Source organism: Equus caballus, chromosome 25 (genome assembly GCF_041296265.1).
Source record: "Equus caballus isolate H_3958 breed thoroughbred chromosome 25, TB-T2T, whole genome shotgun sequence".
NCBI classification, from domain to species: Eukaryota; Metazoa; Chordata; class Mammalia; order Perissodactyla; family Equidae; genus Equus; species Equus caballus.
In genome coordinates, this window is record NC_091708.1 from 9,271,400 (window position 1) to 9,292,139 (window position 20,740).

The following is a 20,740-nucleotide window of genomic DNA, read 5'->3' on the forward strand; positions in this document are numbered from 1 at the left end:
GGTAATTTGGGAGCCTTAGGAGGACATGTGGGTCCAGGTAAGTTGAAGGGCAAGTCCAGGGTCTGGAATCAGTAAGAGGCCCCGGCACGGTGGCTTAGTGTCCCTTCCTATTGGAAGGTGCACTGGTTAATCAAGGTGATCAGAAGCCAGCCAGGGACTGGTCAAATGCTGCTGCACAAACCCAGGACTAGCCTTCTTCTACGTCTTGATTGGTGATAGCCCTGCAGACTCTCAGAGGCTGCAGCCCAGTCGCTAGTCAACGTGGGGGAATACATTCCTCTTCTATTGTAATTTTGGCTCCCTACACCCTATGGAAGACCATCCGAGAACACCACTCTGTGGGCAGGGAAGCCCTTTCCTGTTCAAAGGAGGCTTGGGGCAGTTGGTCCATCCTGACCGTTGCCTCCCTTTCCTCCAAATATCAGCACTGATTTCATACAGCAGAGATTGTTAAGGTCTGAAGGGTGAGTTCAAAGGTCAGGGTGCTTCTCCACTCTGGCTTGGTGTGGAAGGATATGCCTCAGAGTTTTCCTGCCGCTCCCAGGAGTTGGGTGGGCCAGACTTCCTCCTTGTAGTGAGAGGATCTGTAGGTTTCCTACTCCTGTCCATTGGCAGGAAGGGAGGGGTAATGAGCTGCCCATTGTCAGAGTGGGATGGCCATGTTTGTGGGGCCGGTGGGAAGGGTGAAGGACTGAGCTTGAGCAGAGGGAGGATTTAAAGAACAGAATGCCAAAGAACATGAAAGCTAGCGGGGTTTAGCCACTGAAGATTGAGAGAGGCACAAATTCCCAGTCAGGTGAAGATTTCACTTGGATGTATCTCTCCAGGCTGAGTTTCTTGAGGACAGGGGCTCTGTGACTGTGTCAGACTCACCTCTCTTCTTCCTGCTGTAGCCCAGCGTTCAGAGAAGGATGCTTTTGAGTGAGCCGAGAATCGCACAGGGACAAGGGCACTGACACTGCTGTTGTCAGAGCTGGGAACTGGGGCTGAGGTATTGTCTCAAGGCCTCAGTGATAGGCCTGTTTTACGGAGAGTGATGTACAAGAGAACTTCCTATCAAGGCCTGGCAGTCCTCTGGAGGAGAGCATGTTGGGAGCTTGCCTGGAAATGGCTCTGGGTTCTAGGTAGGTCTTGACTTCCATCAGAACTACGAGTTATTCTATTTGGAGGAATGTCTGAGGTGTTTGGCCAAATCCCAAAGAGTTCGTTCCTGATCCTAACTCTGATCCTTGACTCTCTTCGTGAGAACTGACAGGGAAAATCCTTCTGAAGCCCTGCTCTAGTTATCTAAAACCCTTTCTGGGTAAGCAGGAGGAACCTGGGGCCTAGGCCTGGGCTGGGATCATGGAAGCCAAAGCCTGGTTAGGAGAGATCAGAACCAGGCTTGACATTACCTATTTGCATCTAGATATAGCAAGTGGGGCCTGGGGGACTGGGTATTGCAAACTGAAACCCTACCCAGCAGAGCTCCTGGGGTGTGGCGAGACTAGATGGAAGAGGGCCCAGTTGCACCCCGCCCATGAATGGCAGCAGACCTGGACACCATGAGAGATGTGCTCTTTAGTCAGGCCTAACCTAGAGGCGGGGGGTGGGTGGGAAAGGATCATCTCTGTGGTCCCTCTAAGAATTTGATTACCTTTTGGAATCTTATATGGGCCTCGAAGGATTCTTAAACTCTCTAGTTAATTCCCTGTCTCAAGCCTATAGGTGGATTGTCCAGAGCATTCCTCCAGGGCTCTTATCTTCTCAACTTGCTTTCTTACACCATGGTCCTGGCTTCCTATGAGGCTTGGCCAACGCAGTTATGTGGGTTGAGGGATATCCTTGCGTGGAGACTGCAAGAGTCCCGCGATAAGAAGGCAGTGCTGTTTCTAGGGCCCTCCTCAGCTTTGGGAGTGAGTTCAGACCTCCCTCTAGACCTTAGTCCTTGAGCACCTGCTTTGTCCCTGGCCTTGGGTTGGGTGCTAGGGACACAGATAAATATGATGTATATTAATGAGATACAGGAGATGTTTTAAGAAGACAAAGGAGAGAAGGCTAACTCAGCTCGGTAGTGTGGTAGAGGTGGTTTTAGGAAACTGGTAGGAAGTGAGCCCTGATGTTGAGAAGGCAAGGAAAGGCGTTCCAGGTGGTGGGAGTAGCATGGGCTAAAGCTTAGAAGGGAGAACTGAGATGGTTCAGTGTGGGGCGGTTGGTGGGGTGGGTGAGGGAGCTGGAGGATTGGGCAGAGGCCAGATCGTGAAGGGCCTAGAACTTTATCCTGAGAGTGGTAGCCTTAAGAGATTGTAAAGGGAAAGTGCCTTATCTGGTCCAAGCCACTCTCCTGACCTCTGGCCCACACTTCTGCTGCCCCCTGTGTCTGTGGTGGTCTCTGCTGTCTTCCTAGCCCCCAGCACAGAGCCTGGGTACATGGCACATTTTTGTTATGTCTCTGCCATCTTCTCAAACTCATGTTGTCCAGAACTCATCTCACTTCTCCATCTTTCCTTTTTCCCCTTCTTCCTGTCAACCTCTCTGGCATGACCCATGCGCTCCATATCCTCGCCTTTCCTGTGTTTATCCTGTGGTACCTGCTGCCAGTCTGCCTTGAGAGGCTGGCCTTTGGATTGTGGGTGACATCTGGCACCCAAATGGCTAATTATGGGAAAGTTCTCCAAGTGTCTGGGGCACAGTTCTCCTCGAATGTTTCCTCTTCCTAGCTCCAAGATTTGAAAGTAAATGAAAGCAGGTAAAATAATGAAAACAACATAAGGAAAGCAAAGAAGCAGATTTACAGAAGAGAGGATTCAGTTGAATCCACCAACTAGGACCAAGAGTGGCTCAATATCTCAATTGAGGAGGTTAAAATCTGCTCACAGTGCTCCTCTGCTCTTCCTCCTCCTTCTAAATTATTTTATTTGTGTTTCAGATAGGTAATATATGCACCTGGTATAACATTCAAAAGGTACAAAAGGCAGACAGTGAAAAGTAAGTCTTCCTCTTCCCTTTCTCTCCTTCCGGTCCCCACCTCCCCCCTCCGGAGTTAACTAGTAACTAGTTGTTAACTAGTTCCTTATATTACTTTTTCCTTTTGAAACACTTTCTCCTCTTGGCCTTTGTGACTTCACGGAACTGTCCTGGTTTTCCTCCTGCCCACCGCCCATGCCTTGTCTGTCTCCTTTCCTGGCTTCTCTGTTTGATCTATACATGTTGTGGTGTCCCAGTACTCGGTCCTGGGACAACTTTTTTATTTCCCCATTCCCTTCCTAGGTGTCTCCAGCACAATAGTTTTATTTTTTAATTTTTATTTATTTTAAAAAATTTTTATTATTTTTTTCTAGCAGTAACATTGGATTATAACATTATATAACTTTCAGGTTTACATCATAATGTATTTCGAATTCTGTGTATATTACATCACCTTCTCCACCCAAAGACTGATTACAACCCATCACCACACACATGTGCCTCATCACCCCTTTTGCCTTCCTCCCTCCCCCCTTCCTCTCTGGTAACCGTCAATCCAATCTCTGTCTCTATCTGTTTGTTTGTTATTGTTTTTATCTTCTACTTATGAGTGAGATCATATGGTATTTGACTTTCTCCCTCTGACTTATTTCACTTAGCATAATACCCTCAAGGTCCATCCATGTTGTCACAAATGGCCGGATTTCATCGTTCCTTATGGCTGAATAGTATTCTATTGTGTATATATACCACATCTTGATCTATTTGTCCCTTGATGGTCACCTAGGTTGCTTCCAAGTCTTGGTTATTGTGAATAGAGCTGCAATGAACATAGGGGTGCATGTATCTTTATGCATTTGTGTTTTCAAGTTCTTTGGATAAATACCCAGTAGTGGGATAGCTGGATCATATGGTAGATCTATTCTTAATTTTCTGAGGAAACTCCATACTATTTTCCATAGTGGCTGTACCAGTTTGCACTCCCACCAGCAGTGTACGAGGGTTCCTTTCTCCCTACATCCTCTCCAACACTTGTTGTTTCCTGTCCTGTTAATTATAGCCATTCTGACTGGAGTGAGGTGATATCTCATTGTAGTTTTGATTTGTATTTCCCTGATAGTTAATGATGTTGAACATGTTTTCATGTACCTCTTGGCCATCCGTGTATCTTCTATGGAGAAATCTGTGTTCAGATCTTTTGCCCATTTTTTAAATGCTTGTTGTTTTTTTTGTTGTTGAGATGTATGAGTTCTTTGTATATTTTGGATATTAACCCCTTATCCGATATATGGTTTGCGAATATCTTCTTCCAGTTGTTAGGTTGTCTTTTCATTTTGTTAATGATTTCCTTTGCTGTGCAGACGCTTTTTAGTTTTCTGTAGTCCCATTTGTTTATTTTTTCTTTTGTTTCCCTTGCCCAGTCAGACATGGTACTGGAAAATATGCTGCTAAGACTGATGTCAAAGAGCGTGCTGCCTATGTTTTCTTCTAGAAGTTTCATGGTTTCAGGTCTTACATTCTAGTCTTTAATCCATTTTGAGTTGAGTTTTGTGCTTGGTGTAAGATAATGGTTTACTTTCATTCGTTTGCATGTGACTATCCAGTTTTCCCAACACCATTTATTAAAGAGACTCTCCTTTCTCCATTGTATGCTCTTGGCTCCCTTGTCGAAAATTAGCTGTCCATAGATGTGTGGGTTTATTTCTGGGCTCTCGATTCTGTTCTATTGATCTATGTGTCTATTTTAGCACAACAGTCTTAAATACCACCTATAAGTTAGTGTCCTCGAGTGTATTCAGCAAGTCCTAGTTTCTTTGAGTTTCAGACTTTATATTTTTATATATTCAGATATATGTGTAACTGCTTACTTGACATCTCCGATTGAATGTCTAAGAAATGTCTCAAACTAAGCATGTACAAATCACAACAAAGCTCAAAGTAAAAGTCTCTTCGATTCTCATTTCACTTCTCCCAGTCCAAGCCTCTTCTTTCTCTAGTCTTCTTCTCAGTAAATGGCACTGCCATTCACCAGTTACTCAAGCCCCATATTTAGGAGTCACACTTGATTCTTCTTTTTCCCTACAATCAATCCGTAAAGTAAAGATCTTGTTGACTCTGCTTCTAAAGCATCTCCTTCTCTCTGTTTCCGCTCGTTGTACACTTTCCCTCAGCCTTCTCCTGGGCCAGCACAGCAACCTCCTGGGTCCTCTCTTGGCCCCACGCGTGCCCTTGCAGGCTGTGCAGCACTCCTTTATTTCAGGCTCTTTGGTGCTGACTGACTGTGGGCCAGGGCATGTGCAGGGTGCTGGGATATTCCCGTAGAGAAGGCCAAGTGTCTTTGGGCATCTGTAGTCTGCAAGCCCCAGCCAGAGCCTGGCACTGGCCACCTGCTCAGGCCTTTTTTTTTTTCTGAAGATTGGCACCGGAGCTAACATCTGTTGCCAATTTTTTCTTCTTCTTCTTCTCCCAAAGCCCCCCAGCACACAGTTGTATATTCTAGTTGTGAGTTACTCTGGTTGTGCTATGTGGGACGCCGCCTCAGCATGGCCTGATGAACGGTGCCATGTCCCCGCCCAGGATCCGAACTGGCGAAACCCTGGGCCACCAAAGCAGAGCACGCGAACTTAACCACTTGGTCCGGGGCTGGCCCCAGCTTAGGGTGTTCTAAAGAGACCCAGCCCACACATACTAGGACAGTCTAGGAATCAATCTAAGACCTTCCACTGCAGCTTCCTCCAGACTGTTGCCCACTGCACTTGTCAGTTTTGGCCCTCCCGGTTTCTTGTTTCCTTGCCTTGGCCCTGCTCCTTCCATGATTGCTGATGTTGACTCAGTCTGGATTCTCTCACCTGACTTCTGCCTTGGCAGCTCTTGAGGACCTGACTTCTTGTGCCCTTTCTCTGGCCCCATCCAGGGTGAAGATTGCTGCATCTCTGCATCTTCCCTGGTCTTCACTGACTGAATGCTCCCTTCCAAAATCAGGGAGGGGCATTGGATGTGTACATTATACAGTTTAAGGAGGAAGCACATCTTAACCATTGAGGTCTTGTCTACTGATCCTTCAGTTAAGCCAATAGCAAGCAAAATGTGGAGCAAAGTGTTTCTTCCCCTAGGACTATCCATCAAGGAAATGGGCCACCTCCTAAGCATGAGCCCCAACCCTTTGGGCTCATTTACCATGAGATTATTGTGGTGGTGATTCCTGCTGTAGGAAGTGGAGTTGATGACATGACTGGTCCTTAGATTTTGACATCAAAGATGAGGGACATCTGCTTTGGATATCGGAGATGGAGGTCTTTGAGCAAGTAGATGGGTTTAGGAGCTCTCTGAAGGGACCCTCTTTTTGACACCCATTCTTTAACTCAACAGCTATTTTTTAGTACCTAGTATTCTAGGCATTGGGGATGCAATGATGCAAATGGCACCGAAAAATTCCAGGCAGAGGGTAATGAGATCTTCGTCCTGACATCCATCAAGCCCTCCTTCCAGCCTTGTGGAGCTTTGCTGGAAGTCAGGGCCGGGGCTGCCTTGTTCTGTGGCAGGGAACTCAGTGGGATGTCAGAGCCTGGAACTTTTGTCCTAGAACAAGGTTGAGAGGTATGTCTTGGTCAGGATAATCACATACGTGAACAGGGGCCTCTAGTTTATTGGGCCAGCAAAGGTCGTTTGTGCAGAAGATCAGAGAAGCCCAGTCAGGGGCTGCTGCCTCCCCTGAATTGCTAGGATTGGAGGGTTTAGATGGCTGCAAATGCTGCAGAGGAAGAACTGGAACAAATAGGATTGTGCTCACTGAAGAGTGATGGGGCTGTGTGCACCTGGGGGTGGGGTGGATTGAGTAGACAAGGGTTAGGGATCTTACCCAGAGGAGCAGCTCAGGGAGATGTGGCTGCTCTCCTCCAGTAAGAGAAGAAACCCAGCCTAAGGCAGAGGAGCAGATGCATCTGTGGGTGCTCTGAGGGCAGACCAGGGGTGGGGGAGCGAGGCAGAAGAGCGGCTTTGGCTTCACAAAGATCAGAGCTGCCCCCAGCTGGGTTGATTCATTTGTTCAGCAAATATTCATCTCTGAGGTGTGCACTCTGGTAGGCTCTGTGTCTGGGGGAACAAAACGAAGATAAGACAGAATTCCTGTTCTCAAGTTGCTTATAGTCTGAAGGTTGCCTGGGAGGTAAAGAGTGGCCTTTAAAGCAGAGGCTGGACAAACACCTGGGAGGGGCAGGGTAGGGCATAAAGGAAATTAAAGATTCAGGTTGGTGTGTTAGAGGGTCTAGGCTGGAGGCCGTAAGGAGCTTTCCAACCCCAGTTGAAAAGAAAGCCAGTGTTCTAAGTTCCTGAGGGCTGGTGGGGGAATGGGATAATTGAAGTTACCTTGAGGAGCTGTCCAGGAATGCTCAGGAGGAGGGGCTAGATTGGAGGAGGGGCAGGCAAGGCCTGATCGCCAGGAGGGCCCAGGTTTGAGTCCCCAGACCTCAGCCCATGCTGAGGATCAGAGCAGATCCTGCAGACAGGTGGGACAGAGGTAGAGGTCAGGCAGGAAGGACCCAGAACCAGAGAGCTCTCAGTCACGGCCCTGGGAGCGTGCGGCCAGAGGAGGTCTGTCCTCGACCCCTCCGCAGGTTCTGTTCGCTTCTGTTCGCCTCACTTTAGGAGCTCCCTTGCTCTCGGCCATCCTGCACTCATGCTTTTCTCAGGGTCTCCAGGATGAGTGTCAGTACCTCCTTCAGCCGCAGCTGATTGTCCGTCGTTTGCTGGACGTCGCCGTGCTGGTGCCTGGCCGTCCCTCAGAGCAAACCCTCTCTCCCCACAACCGCTCAGCCCTGTACAAGTAAGTCGAGCACCCCACCCCTGGCCTTTCCCTCTCCCTTCCCTGGCCTTCAACAGGGAACAGGGTTCTCTTGGCTTTTCAGCCTAACTGCCTGCTCTCCAGCCAGCCAGCCTGGACTGTGGGACCACCCAGAGCCCCCAGGGTGGGTCAGACCCCTGCCTCCCTCTCTTCCAGCACAGAGGGGAGGACCTGAAAAGGCCTCCTGTTCTCCTGTGTCCCCTACCCCTCCATGCCACCTTCTTCCCAATGTTTCATTCATTCTGGTGTCCCTCTCACCTCTCTGTACCCTGTCTTTTCTTGCCCCCAACCTCTCCTCTGTGCAGGGTCTTTGTGCCCAGCTTCACTTACAGGGTTTCAGCACAGCTGGTGTGCGTGGGGGGCCGTGGGGCATCCACCTGCCCCGTGACACTGCGCCTACGTCCCAAGGCCCCACCCCTGCACAACTCAAGCTCTATGGCCTGTGGCGGTGCCTCCATATGTCAGCTGGAGCTGGCACTGCCCCCCTGGGGGCACTGGGTCTACGTGCGTGTGGAGACACCATCCCGGGGCCCTGGCAGGACCATCCGCTTCCAGCTGTGTGTGCGGTTGCAAGGTCAGAAGCCCCACATCTGCCCCAGTCTCTCAGCCTGTGCCAATGTGTGTGGCTGGGAAGAGGCGGGCATGGTGGCTGTGTTCATGGACACCCTGCCATGTGCCCACAATCTCCCTAAGTCCCCCCTCCCCCACCCGAGCTCCTCTGTGCTCCCCAAAGCCCGCCCACTCAAAGCTTCATGTCACTGGAAGCCTTTCAGATCATTTTTTGCACCTGATCTGGGGCTAAGGGACCTCGTTGCTCTCCTTGATTGAATCACTCTTTCAGTTTCTTAGGGTAGGCAGGGATATCTAGGACCTCTGAGACACTGTCCTTGCCAAAAAGCCCATGCAAGGCAGTGAGAGGGCCCATCATCTGTTTCAACAGCGTCTTCACTGCCCTTGGGAGGGGGAGATGACCGTGATTCCCTCCAATGTGACACTCCATTAGCTGTGACCACAAGGAAATCCCTGGACCTTATCCTGTGACCCTGGGTGCCCCATATTCCCAAGGGACATTTGATTCTATCCCTCCCTCACTCCCCTTTGACAAATCCTGTCTGGCTCAGATCTGGTTTGTGGTGGGGCTGCGGGGCTTGTGAGGGTAGTAGGCCCCAGCTTTGATTTCCTCTGTCCCACAGAGTGCCCGCAGCCCAGCCTGTCCCGTGCCCTGGTCCCCGGAGCTGCCATGAACATGCCCCAGTCCCTGGGCAACCAGCCACTGCCCCCAGAGCCGCCATCCCTTGGGGCCACTGTGGAGGGGGCTGGGGCCACATCTCTGCCCGAGCACTGCTGGCCAGTGCGCCCGACGCTGCGCAATGAGCTGGATGCCTTCTCCGTTCACTTCTACATCTTCTTTGGCCCCAGCGTGGCCCTGCCCCCTGAGAGGCCTGCCGTGTTCGCCCTGAGGTTGCTGCCAGTGCTGGACAGCGGAGGCGTCCTCAGCCTGGAGCTCCAGCTTAATGCGGTACTCTGTGGGGAGTGGGGAGGTCGCCCATGGGGAACTGGAAGGAGAACGTGTCAGGGTGTGGAGGCCCTTACCTCCTCCCAGAAGCCTATCCAGGTTGCTTTTGGCCAACTTGATTATTAGGAACCATGTCTCAGCCCAGTTCTGGTCAACAAATCTGCCCTGAGTATTGACTCTACTACAAATGGGCTACTCAGCCAGGGCAACTCAGAGTGGTCCAGGATTTTCCCAGTTTTGTAGGCTAACTCCCACTTGCTAACGGCCTCTCTCTAAGGCAGGGATTCACTTTTCTTGCATATCTCCTGTGACAGGGAGTTCACCAGCTCTTGAGGCCATGCAGTCCATATCTAGACAGCTCTGATTGCTAAAGGCAGTCCTGACTTCCCATCAAAATCTGCCTCTGTGGATTTTTACTCATTGACGTTGGTTTTGCCCCAGAAGCTATATCCAGTAAATCTATTCCTGTCTTTTTTTTTTTATAGACTTGATTTTTCAGGGCCATTTTAGGCTTATAGAAAAATGGAGCAGAAAGTACAGAGAGGTCCCACATCCCCCCTCTTTCCCATACAGTTCCCCCATTATTCACATCTTCATTAGGGTGGCACATTTGTTACATCTCGCTGCTGTTCCAACAGCCCTTCAGATGCTCCTCAGCCTGCACAAAGCCAGACAACCTCAGCGTCTTAGCCCTCTCCCCACCCTCTGCCGTCTCCTCTGGTTATTATGTCTCTGAAATAAGTGATTTGTGGTGGTCTCACCAGGGTGGCAGGCAGCGTTTGTGCAGCCTGACGTCAAGTTACCTCTTTCAGCTGCTGCATCACACTGTGGGGTCACTTAGGCCTTGTAGTGCACTAAGATCTCTGGGTCTTTTTCCTTTCCTTCTTTTGTATTTTCTTCAAAACTGTTGTATACATTCACTTTTTTGTTATAAAAATAATAAGAGCACATGTAAAAGCTTTGGAAAACAGAGGGAGGCTCAAAGCCATGTGTCCTCCCTGTCCTTTTTCACATTAACTGCTGTGTTTATCTAATTGTTACCAATGGCCATACACATTTCTGTGCCCTGAGCCCAGTTCATGTGAACTGCTGCCAATTCCCATGTCATGTTTTTGCAGTCAGATTTTTATCCTGGATGGAAGAATTTATGTCTGTCTTTGAGGCATTGCCTAATACTAGTTTGGGCCTTGGGCCTCCTCTGCTTTGTGTAATTTACACACTGGAAAAGCCAGCCTACTGTATGTCTTAGTCATTATGTTCAGCATTGAGTAAGAGTGGGCTGAGGGCAGAGCCCTGTGTCAGGCCATTAGTGACTGTCTTAGGTTGGCACTGATCCAATAATTTATGTCTTGTTCCCTGTTAACTCTATGATCACCCAGCTCTGGGGACAGGAACCATTTTCCTATCAGCTGACCTGAGACCTGGTTTGTGGCTTGACATGGTCTTCTATGGGACATGGCTCAGAACTTTCTGGTGGTCCTGCTGGTCAGGACAGAGCTGACTCTTCAACCTGAAGATGTTCCTTACTTCATACTCAAATTTTCTCTGACTCTGTTCTGACTAAGACTGTGTATTTTGTGTTTGCTGACTGCCATGCCTTTGGGCAATGACAGTGAAGTCTTGATTTGACCTTGAAACTGTGGAGCCCCAACCATACTTGTTTTTTCTCGGGATCCTGAGATTAGAGGCCTAGCCCCCTGCAGCCCCTCACCCAGGCCCTGTGCATTCTTGTCTGTTTGCTCTCATGGGCGGCTGCTTACATCCCACGCATCTGCATGCTGTGACCTCTGCTACACTCCTCAGACAGCCCGTTATATTTATTCTGAAAGGTCAACTGGTGCCTCTACTCTGATCTTTCCCTCCAACATTTTGATTTTTCCTTTGGATCAAGAGCTGGACATTTGGATTAGAGAACCGCATACCTAGAGGACATGTTTTTCTTTGCCCCGCCCCCCCCCCCCCATGACTTTTACTGAATAATACTTTGGCATATTGCCCTGGGCTTGCATTGAGGGAGGCTACGAACAAGTGTCTGAAACTCAGCTCTTGCGGCTGAGGACGGGATGCACGCCGGCACACAGTGCTCCTTTGACGAGAGTTACAGGAGAACTGCCCCTTTGGGTGCTGTGTTTCTCCTGAGACTCTGATACCCTTTCATTTCATGGACCCACAAACCCGGCAGCTCTTGTTTCCTTTTTGCTTTGGTTGATTGGAATCAGCATCAAATACACAGCCCACATCTAGGACAGACTTTATTTCCCTACCCTGATTTTGAAATCTCCCTCACGTGTTTATTTTATCCTGCTGTATGTATTTAATAAGCCGCCTCAAGTCCTTCTTGAATGAGGTGAGCTTATGGCAGCCTGTTGCCTTTGTTCCTCTAGACGCCCCTTCCATTTGCTCCTGTGGAGATCCAGTTTCTTTTCCTCCTGGCTGGGTTGCTACATTTAATTCCTCAGGTGTTCTGTTACCATGCTCAGTACCTGGGATCATCTCACCTGAGGAACAGTGGCCAGGTGAAGATGTGGCGATGACTGGAAACCTGGCAGTCACCTTGTATCCAGCACCAGCCCCCACCCCCCTTGCCCACAATGGGTTAGACAGGACTGAAAAAGAGGGTCTTCTCTCTTGCCTGGACAGAATCTAAACAATTCTGCCCAAAGAAAGGAATCAGGATCCCGCCCTGCCTTCTCTTCAGTCTTTCAAAGATCTCTGCTTTGGAAGATGTGGTGTTTCTCAGTTTTGTTTTAAGAATAGGGAGGAGAGAGAGAGGCTTCAGTGTGGGGAGCACCTGCAGGATTGGGTTGTCCAGTGAGGGCCTGGAGGGGTTTCTGGGGAGGCGTTAACTGGTGTAGGAGTAGGGGTCGTGGTAGGACCTAGAGGGTGTGACAGCCTCATCTTCATACCTGCCCTCTCCAGAGCTCCCTGCACCAGGAAAACGTGACAGTGTTTGCATGCCTGACTCACGAGGTGCCCTTGAGCCTGGGGGATGCAGCCGTGACCTGTTCCAAAGGTAGGGGTGAGGAATGGGGGAAGGAGAGGAGGCTGGAAGGCCGGGGCTGGGGCAGTGGAGGATGGTATGGAGGAAGGCTGGGCTAGGGTGTCTGGGAAGCGGAGCAGGTGGGCGAGGGTTCTTTAGGCCCTGACCCCTCCTCCCTCTCACTGACCGCTCTCTTCTGCCTTCTCCCCTCAGAGTCCCTCGCCGGCTTCCTCCTTTCGGTCAGTGCCACCTCCAGAGCGGCCAGGCTGCGGATTCCCTTCCCGCAGACGGGGACCTGGTTCCTGACCCTCCGCTCGCTGTGCGGGGCGGGGCCTCGGTGAGCGGCTGGGGGCCGGGCGGGCCGGGGAGGGAGCGGCCCGGGCCCCGGGTCACGGCGGTGTGTGCGCAGGTTCGTGCGGTGCCGGAACGCGACGGCCGAGGTGCGGCTGCGCACCTTCCTGTCCCCGTGCGTGGACGACTGCGGGCCCTACGGCCAGTGCAAGCTGCTGCGCACGCACAACTACCTGTACGCGGCCTGCGAGTGCAAGGCCGGTGAGCGGCTGGGCTTCCTGGGTTCCAGGGCGGTCGGGAGGGGCGGCAGCCTGAACTGGGGACGGGTTTAGAGAGAATGGGCGGGCAGAGCCAGGGTGAGGCCACCCTGCGCTGGCGGTGGTGTAGGGGTTGGCAAGAGGCCACGAGTAGCTGTCTGCTGAACCCATGGCTGCCTTCTGTCCTCTTCCACCCTGTGCCCTCTCCTCCCGCAGGGTGGCGGGGCTGGGGCTGCACCGACAGTGCCGATGCTCTCACCTACGGATTCCAGCTGCTGTCCACACTTCTGCTCTGCCTGAGCAACCTCATGTTTTTGCCGCCTGTGGTCCTGGCCATTCGGAGCCGATATGTGCTGGAAGCTGCTGTCTACACCTTCACCATGTTCTTCTCCACGGTATGCAGTGGCATCAGTGTCTTCACCGAGTCCTTATCCGTGGTGGTGGGTGAGGGTGTACATTTCCACCCTGTTTTCCCCAGGTTTGGGGGTGTCCACACCTTAGTAATATGAGGATGTCTCCTCCTCACTGTGTCTTCTACAGCTGTGTGTCCCAACCTTTTCACATCATGGCATGTGTAGAAAATAGTAATTTTTATAAGGCACATCAGGATAAATGAACAAGGCTGTTTGCCACTTAAGATAACAAGCAGCCAGTAGAGACAGGGTGGGGTCTCTAGTTGTCACACGCCCTGCCTGTTCATCTAAGAGCTGAAGGGAACTTTATCTCAACACACTGGCTGAGAAACTGTCCTACAGTGTGGAATTGTGTCTACACCTCCACCCTGTTCACCTCTGCATGTGGCAGGAGATGCCCACTTTCACCCGCATCTCTACATGGAGAGTCTTCCAACCTGCATCACCTTCTCTCCTGATGTGAGGACCGTACTGTGCTGGTGTTTTCCGTTGTACTGGGGATTTCTACGTCTTTAGCATGTTCTTTCTTATGGTACAAAAAGGTTTCTCCCCCTTCAGTTGCCATGGCCTCCTTGATTTCTCATGGGAACTTTTGGAAGACAGGGGATCTCTGTGATTGGGTAATTTATGGAATAGTCTCACTCTCAGAATCCAAAGAAACTTTATGTATTCACCTGTGTCCTGAGGCGTCATGGGAAATGGCAGTGTGATGTAAAAATCACAGCTCAAAGGAGTATATTTTGATGAAGATTGTTATAGTTTTAAGGCCCTCCCCTCGCATTACAGAATCTCCACACTCCCTTCCCTGTGTTTTCCCACTCCTGCATAATCAGAAAAGTTCATATTACAAGCAAGCATCCCAGATATTATAAAGAAAGATGGAGGAGAGAGTCTGCTAATGTGATTCAACCCCTACGTAGATTTTTCCATCCCTGAGATGCTGCATCTAGGCATCTTTTCCTCTCATCTCTGGCCACTTGGCATCTTGTGACACACAATGCCTGCCTATCAGCACTGGAAAATCTTAGAGAGAGTGAGACTTTCCTCATGTCCTGGCAACAAGGATATCATGAAAATCAATACATGTCCCTCTTTTGTCCAGCATTCATAGATCAGACATATGTTCACATTACAAAACTCCTATTTATCATTTAGGAGAAAGTGGTGGGGGGCGGGGCACAAGTGTCCTGAAACTGAAGGTCGTATCACAGGGTCTTCCTGGATGTTCATCCACAGATGAGGAAGAGTAGGCTGTCTCCACACTGCGAAGGGAGACTTTGGCCCCTTAAGCTGAGTGAGAAGAGCACACCCCAATTTTACTCAGCTGGCCCCTTTTTTAGACCTACTCTGACAGTGCTTCATTCTATTTTTATATTAGACACTCTTTCTCTTTTTTATTGCCAGATGCCTTTTATACCGTTGCTCACCAAGTCCTCTAGCGAAAGCTGTTCCACCAGCCCACGCTTGGTTGCATGTAGATCTAACGGGATTCACAGTTAGTAAGAGTAGCTGAGTGTATCAGGAGCCTGGAGCGTGTGGGGAGAGCGTAGCCATTCTCCTGTACTTCGCACAAGCAGCCCAGGCATTGGCTCCAGAGTGTTCAGGCCTGGATGACCCCTCATTTTCTGGGTACAATGGCATGTCACCCTGAAAAGAAAAGACCTTCCCGACAGTGGGAACACTGCAGGGGTTCAAAATGCCTGGCATCACATTCAGAGCTTACGCTCTCTTAAATAAGGCGAAAAGCAAAAGCTCAAGGAGAAGACACTGGCTCTGAGGTGTTGCCTAAAGTCCTGCTCTGACTCCTGTTGTTTCCTTATTGGCCAAGATATAGAGCTGCTGGTCATCCGTTTTCCCTGGGAAGGTTCCCTTTTGTCCCTCTTTCCCATTCTTTACTTAGTAGTTTAGACTTATTTCATTTTTCAGCAGTCTCCATTTAAGAACTGAAACAGATAACTGAGAATAGTGTCTACTAAATACGTGCTCAGACACCCCTAACTGAATTCTCCCAGTAGCTCTGTTGTAACTGATGGGACTCCCATCACCGTCACCCCTTTGTGCAGATGAGAGCAGTTTGAACACTTTGCCCAAGGACTAAGGTGAGCGGTAGAGCCAACTCTCACCCAGCTGGACTCCAGATCCTCACGTGCGGCCACCGAGCGTCTTGCGCTGGGGCAGGGAGTACGTTGATTCATTTCTAACCTGACTTCAGTTTCTCAGAAGTCCTGAGTATATAGAGAAACTCTTGACCTCAGTTTAGTGGGTCTCAAATTCTTCAACGATAAAAAGAGCCACTTAAAAGGTCAGCAAATATACGGAGCTGGCCCCATGGCTGAGTGGTTAAAGTTCCGCGTGCTCTGCTTTGGTGGCCCAGGTTCTTGGGTTCGGATCCTGGTACAGACCTACGCCACTCATCAGTCACGCTGTGGAGGCATCCCACGTAAAAAAAAACAGAGGCACAGATGTTAGTTCAGGGCTAATGTTCCTCACAAAAGAAAGATCAGAAAATATAACCAAACCAAAATATAAGAAATCATCAGGGCAAATACATCAAACATTGCGGTTTTGCAGCTCTGACCCGTGCAGTTCAGCTGCATACCCGTTTCAGTGCTACTGGGGTCCTCACCATCGGATCCTGAAGTCCCAGACAGAGCTGACATGCTGGGCCCTGCAGCCTTCCTTGCTGACTGCTGACACCCTGGCTGTGAGCCTGCCTTCTCATTACCTCTCTGTTCCTCACACCATCACAAGTAATTCTCAGTGGCCTTTGGCAAAATCCCGTGACTATTTCCAAGAGGAAATGGAAGCAGAAAATAAGAGAACAGCAGTAAGTTCCATTATATCCTGAGTACCAATGTTCCAGTCTTTGCATGGGTTGAATATATTTTCATTTCCACTTGTACATTCTGTCATGCCTGGGTACTCCATTTTGGAGAATTAGATGAACTATATAGTTCTGTTATAAGAATTAAAAATTCTACAGAAAAAAACAATTTAGGGTAATTTTCCAAAATTATCTCGTAAGTAAAGAAATGTCCAAAGCTGAGGAAGGTGTCAAATCAGATTAGAATTATATTAATAGAAGCCAGTTTGTAGTCTAAATTTTTTTCTTAAATTCTCCAATCTTTCTGTGTTATTTCTACCACTTCTTTTTATTGCTGTTGACAAAAGGAATGCCAATCTAAAAGTTAGCCCACAATTTTCAGTGGAACAACATTGCTGCTATATGTGTGTGTATATATATATATATATATATATATATATATATATATATTTTTTTTTTTGCATGGGGGAAAGTTTATTAATGTGGGAATATTCTCCTATGAATATACATGGCATAAGTATAAGATGACTAAAACTTACTGAGTACATACTGTGTGCCAAATATATAGGAGAATATTGCAGGCTTTCAGGGTAGTCTCCCAGGTGGCATCATAACTCAGCCTTCAGTAGGCCATTCCAGTGTTCTGTTCAGCTGTTTGCTTCTAGGTGTGGAATATGGTTACACCAGTGAATTCTATGGTGGTGAGCAATTCTCTTCACTTTATTTACTGTGGATTGTGTCTCCTGGCTAGAGATGGTGATGTGTAGGGTGCCATGGCAAGTAGTAATGGATTCTTCTTCGTGAGTAATAAAGCAGGCTGAAGCGGTGCAGTCAGAAGGGGCGGATATGCGATGACAAGACGCTGGCTTCTCCAGTCTGAGGGGTTTCAGTGAAGTAAGCTGCCGCAGGTGGTTGGCTGGTTTTCCTGGTGAATTGTGACCACGTCCTCGTGGTCAGTGGATTTTACTGATGGCACTTCTGGACGTTCAGCAGTGACAGTAGCCAGATCAGATGAAAGGCAGATCATGTTCAACACACACTGCAATTTTAATTTTACTCTACCCTATGAGTTTTCTCCAACCTAAAACAATCTCTTGGCCCTTTTTGTACACTTAGAGAAGAATCAGTCATGGAATACTAGGGAGATGATCTCCCCCACACCTCTCCACTCCAGAGACAAGCTCTCCATTATTCCCCACTTTTTTGAGTGCAGAGAAATTCCTAGGAGAAAATCTGCCTTCAAGTAAATATTCCCTTAGACGTGTCTTCAATGTAGGTGGCTCAGCTGTGCTCTTCCGCTGATACATATCCTCTCCTATCTGAGATGGAAGGATTCGTTACAAGTCCTCCTTCCAGAAATGTTTGGGCATTTCCTTCTATATACTTGAGAGTCAGGCATGTGGAGTCAGTGCTTGGTGAAGCCTGAAATGTAAAATTAATGCTTTAAAATAAAGTCCTAATCGTAAAACAGTGTGGGTAATTTGCCGAGCTGTAGTACTTAGATCTGGTCTTGGAGTAGAGAATAATCAATGTCCCATAGCTAAAATAGAAAAAAGACCAAAATATTGATTTGTTTTAGAACCAAATTAACTCTCAATTAATCAGCACATATAAGAGAAATTGAAAAATAAAAAAAGTGTTTTAGGCATATTGAAACATTACTTCTGAAGCTGATGTGGACCCACATGACAAGTCAAAGTTTCCCAGTAAGAACTCATTTTCTCAATAATATATAAGAGGGAACCATGTCCCCCCGTTTATAAGCCCTTTGAGAAGCCTGGGATACTCACTTAAAATGTGGTCATTCCCACACAGTTTCCTCCTGAAGAGACAACGTTCTTTCTGTCCAAAGTGAAGGAAGAGACAGAAGATAGGTACACGAGTTTACTACTTGCAATTTGCATTTTGAAGGAATCAAACCCAAGGTTTCCCAATGCCAGTTAATATCCCTAAATTTTCTTTTTCATTTTTTCTCTTTCTGTAAACTCCCAGCTTCTCCCTGCCCTTATGTCATTCACCCTTTTCCCTTTGTCTGTTGAAATGGTCAATTTTGCTATTCTAAAGACTGGATGAAGTCTGCAGCAGGTTCAACAGGAACGTGAGTGCCTCCCTGCTCATCCTTTGTCTCTAGAGACGGGGCCTGAGTCTGTTTCCCTTTCTGTTGGTGGTGACTCTGTGTCTGGGCTGGATTCTGTCAGTGTGGGATTCTGTCTTGCGGTGTTGCTCAGCTGTCTCTTTCCTCAGCTGTGACTGGGTATCCCTGCCCCCTGCCCATACCCAGGACATGGCTCTGGAGGGTCCGGCTATCTGCCTCACCAAGGTCTGTCAGCACACCTCTCTTTTGGGCCCAGAGCCCTGTGACTCAGGGTTGCCTTTTAATAGAATGATGAGGAAACTGACCTGGGCTGAAAGAAATGCCTAAAGGGTCCCTTCTGTCAATGAGAAAGCCACTTCAGAGGCCACCTTTGGGTGCCACAGGATCCTTCCTGCCCCAGCTTCACTTCAGCCTGGTGTATTTCGGTCCAATCATGGCAATCACACCAGCTTGTTTCTTCTATCGAGAAATGCCCTCGGTAGCCATGCTCCCAGAGGACCTGGGGTGGCATGCAGGGGACAGAGAGCAAACAAATTGATTCACAGAATCTTAAGAAAATTTTTTGATCCCCTAAAATCTGCTGGCATTTCTCCAGCTCAGCTCAATGAGTAGATTTTGATCAAGTTTATATGGGTCAGAAACCTTTTCTCTCCCATAATAGCTTTTTAATTTTCTTACTGACTCTGCTTCCGTCACCATAGTAACCCATTCCCTCTGATGACGTCGGGAGAGGGGAGGAGTGAGCATGCCCCCGTGATGTTTGTTCTCGGTCTGGCGCTGTTTGTCCTCAGAGGTCCTATACAGTGTCTTCTCTTTGGTTGACTCGTAAGGCACACGATGCAGAGGGATATGTGTTCCTGTCATCTTTATACCAAAGATATTCTTAAAACCATACATATTCTTAGTATTTGGCATCAATAAATACTCAAAGCACGTAAATTCTACATACAAGTTTAAGAGAATGGTCGCAGCAAGTGTTCCAAGACAAGGAGAACTCAGGTTATCCCTGGGTAACCCTTTTCACAAATAAGGGAAGGCAGGGTGCCATGGTAGCATTGTCCAGAGAGACACGGGGTTTGGGGCCACAGATCAGGGAGGCTGACAATACACCTTGGTTCCTTAATTGGGGTGCCCAGCATAGCTTGATCCAGTTCCATTTGTGTCGCCTGCACCCTCTTTGAAGCTCCTCAATCCCCTGCTCTTTGCTCTGTTCCCCACAGTGTGTAGGAGGGGTGGATGCTGTCCCTTCCCCATCTTCTTCCCCTGAGTGTGAAATGCCGTGCTCTTCTGCGTGGCCTTAGGGACTACCTTTGTCTCCCTGTGCCCTTCATAGCATTGGGTGGGAGGGGATGAAGAGGGCCAGTTAGTGTACGGCCTGAAGACGAAGCCCAGCTCAGAGTCTGCACTATCGGGGGAGACCGGGACATGCAGGGGAAGCTTGGGGTCTGGGTCTGGCCCCAGGGCTTGGACCAGGGATGAGGATTATAGATGGGCCCCACGGTGAGTACAAGGAGATAGAGAAGGATTTGCCTCAGCTTGAGAGACCTAAACACCCCTTCCTCCCGGTGCTCTCCACAGTACGTTCCAGAAGCAGAAAGATTAGGAATGCGAGGAGGAGGGTCAGGGCTGCCAGATATATACAGCTTATGAGGCTGACCAAGCCTCCCTACTATATTCTGCTCCGAGTGGGGAGTCAGGCATTTCCCAATTCTGCTCAGCCTGTGACCTCTGAATTCTGCTTTCCTGACAGCAGCACACCACCCTTGTGGACTCTTTCCCCAGTTTCATAGACTTGGACCTCTGCCCCAAGTTCTCTCAATGCCTGTCATTTCTTCCTCTAGTTCTATCATGCCTGCGACCAACCAGGCATTGTGGTTTTCTGCATCATGGACTACGACGTGCTGCAGTTCTGTGATTTCTTGGGCTCCTTAATGTCTGTGTGGGTCACTGTCATTGCCATGGCTCGTTTACAGCCTGTGGTCAAGCAGGTCAGTCCAGAGTGGGCCCTGGGGGACAATCATAGCCAAAGTCCACTTGAAATCCACTCCTGACCTCTCCCTGGGGGCACTGCCAAGCGCCTCTCACCATCCTGGCCCAGCCCCTTGAGTGCTGACCCCGGCTCCTGCCCAGCCCCTGGAGTGCTGTCCCCGGCTCCCGCCCTGCCCCTGGAGTGCTGTCCCCTGGCTCCCGCCCTGCCCCTGGAGTGCTGTCCCCTGGCTCCCGCCCTGCCCCTGGAGTGCTGTCCCCTGGCTCCCGCCCTGCCCCTGGAGTACTGTCCCTGGCTCCCGCCCAGCCCCTGGAGTCCTCTTTCTTTAGGTGCTGTATTTGCTGGGGGCTATGCTGCTGTCCATGGCTCTGCAGCTTGACCGGCATGGACTCTGGAACCTGCTTGGACCCAGTCTATTCGCCTTGGGGATCTTGGCTACAGCCTGGGTAAGGGTGGGGAGGGCTGGGCGGGGGGAGTCCCAAGAGGACTTGGGTGCAAGGCTCTGGGTACTTGGTCCCCAATTTAAGATGGCCTTGGACCCTGTCATCATCACTGTGCTGCTCATGGTGACCACTCCAGTCTTGGCAGGTG

At 49.4% G+C, this 20,740-nt stretch overlaps 1 protein-coding gene across 27 annotated transcripts in view; it reads left to right on the forward strand.

The window, feature by feature from the left end:
* The window catches only part of TMEM8B (transmembrane protein 8B), a 28,346-nt gene that overhangs the window by 6,592 nt on the left and 1,014 nt on the right, over nucleotides 1-20,740 (forward strand). For 24 of the 27 annotated variants that reach the window (XM_070250684.1, XM_070250682.1, XM_070250695.1 and 21 more), the window contains 9 exons: nucleotides 7,635-7,768; nucleotides 8,092-8,360; nucleotides 8,980-9,305; nucleotides 12,222-12,315; nucleotides 12,496-12,619; nucleotides 12,692-12,834; nucleotides 13,047-13,225; nucleotides 20,004-20,150; nucleotides 20,479-20,595. In XM_070250684.1, the coding sequence (XP_070106785.1) occupies nucleotides 8,222-8,360; nucleotides 8,980-9,305; nucleotides 12,222-12,315; nucleotides 12,496-12,619; nucleotides 12,692-12,834; nucleotides 13,047-13,225; nucleotides 20,004-20,150; nucleotides 20,479-20,595 (1,269 nt within the window). In that variant the 5' untranslated portion in view covers nucleotides 7,635-7,768; nucleotides 8,092-8,221. Of the gene's footprint in view, nucleotides 1-7,634; nucleotides 7,769-8,091; nucleotides 8,361-8,979; nucleotides 9,306-11,462; nucleotides 11,819-12,221; nucleotides 12,316-12,495; nucleotides 12,620-12,691; nucleotides 12,835-13,046; nucleotides 13,226-20,003; nucleotides 20,151-20,478; nucleotides 20,596-20,740 lie in introns of those variants that run through there. The other 3 variants (XM_070250700.1, XM_070250699.1, XR_011432382.1) reach the window with 2 other exon arrangements.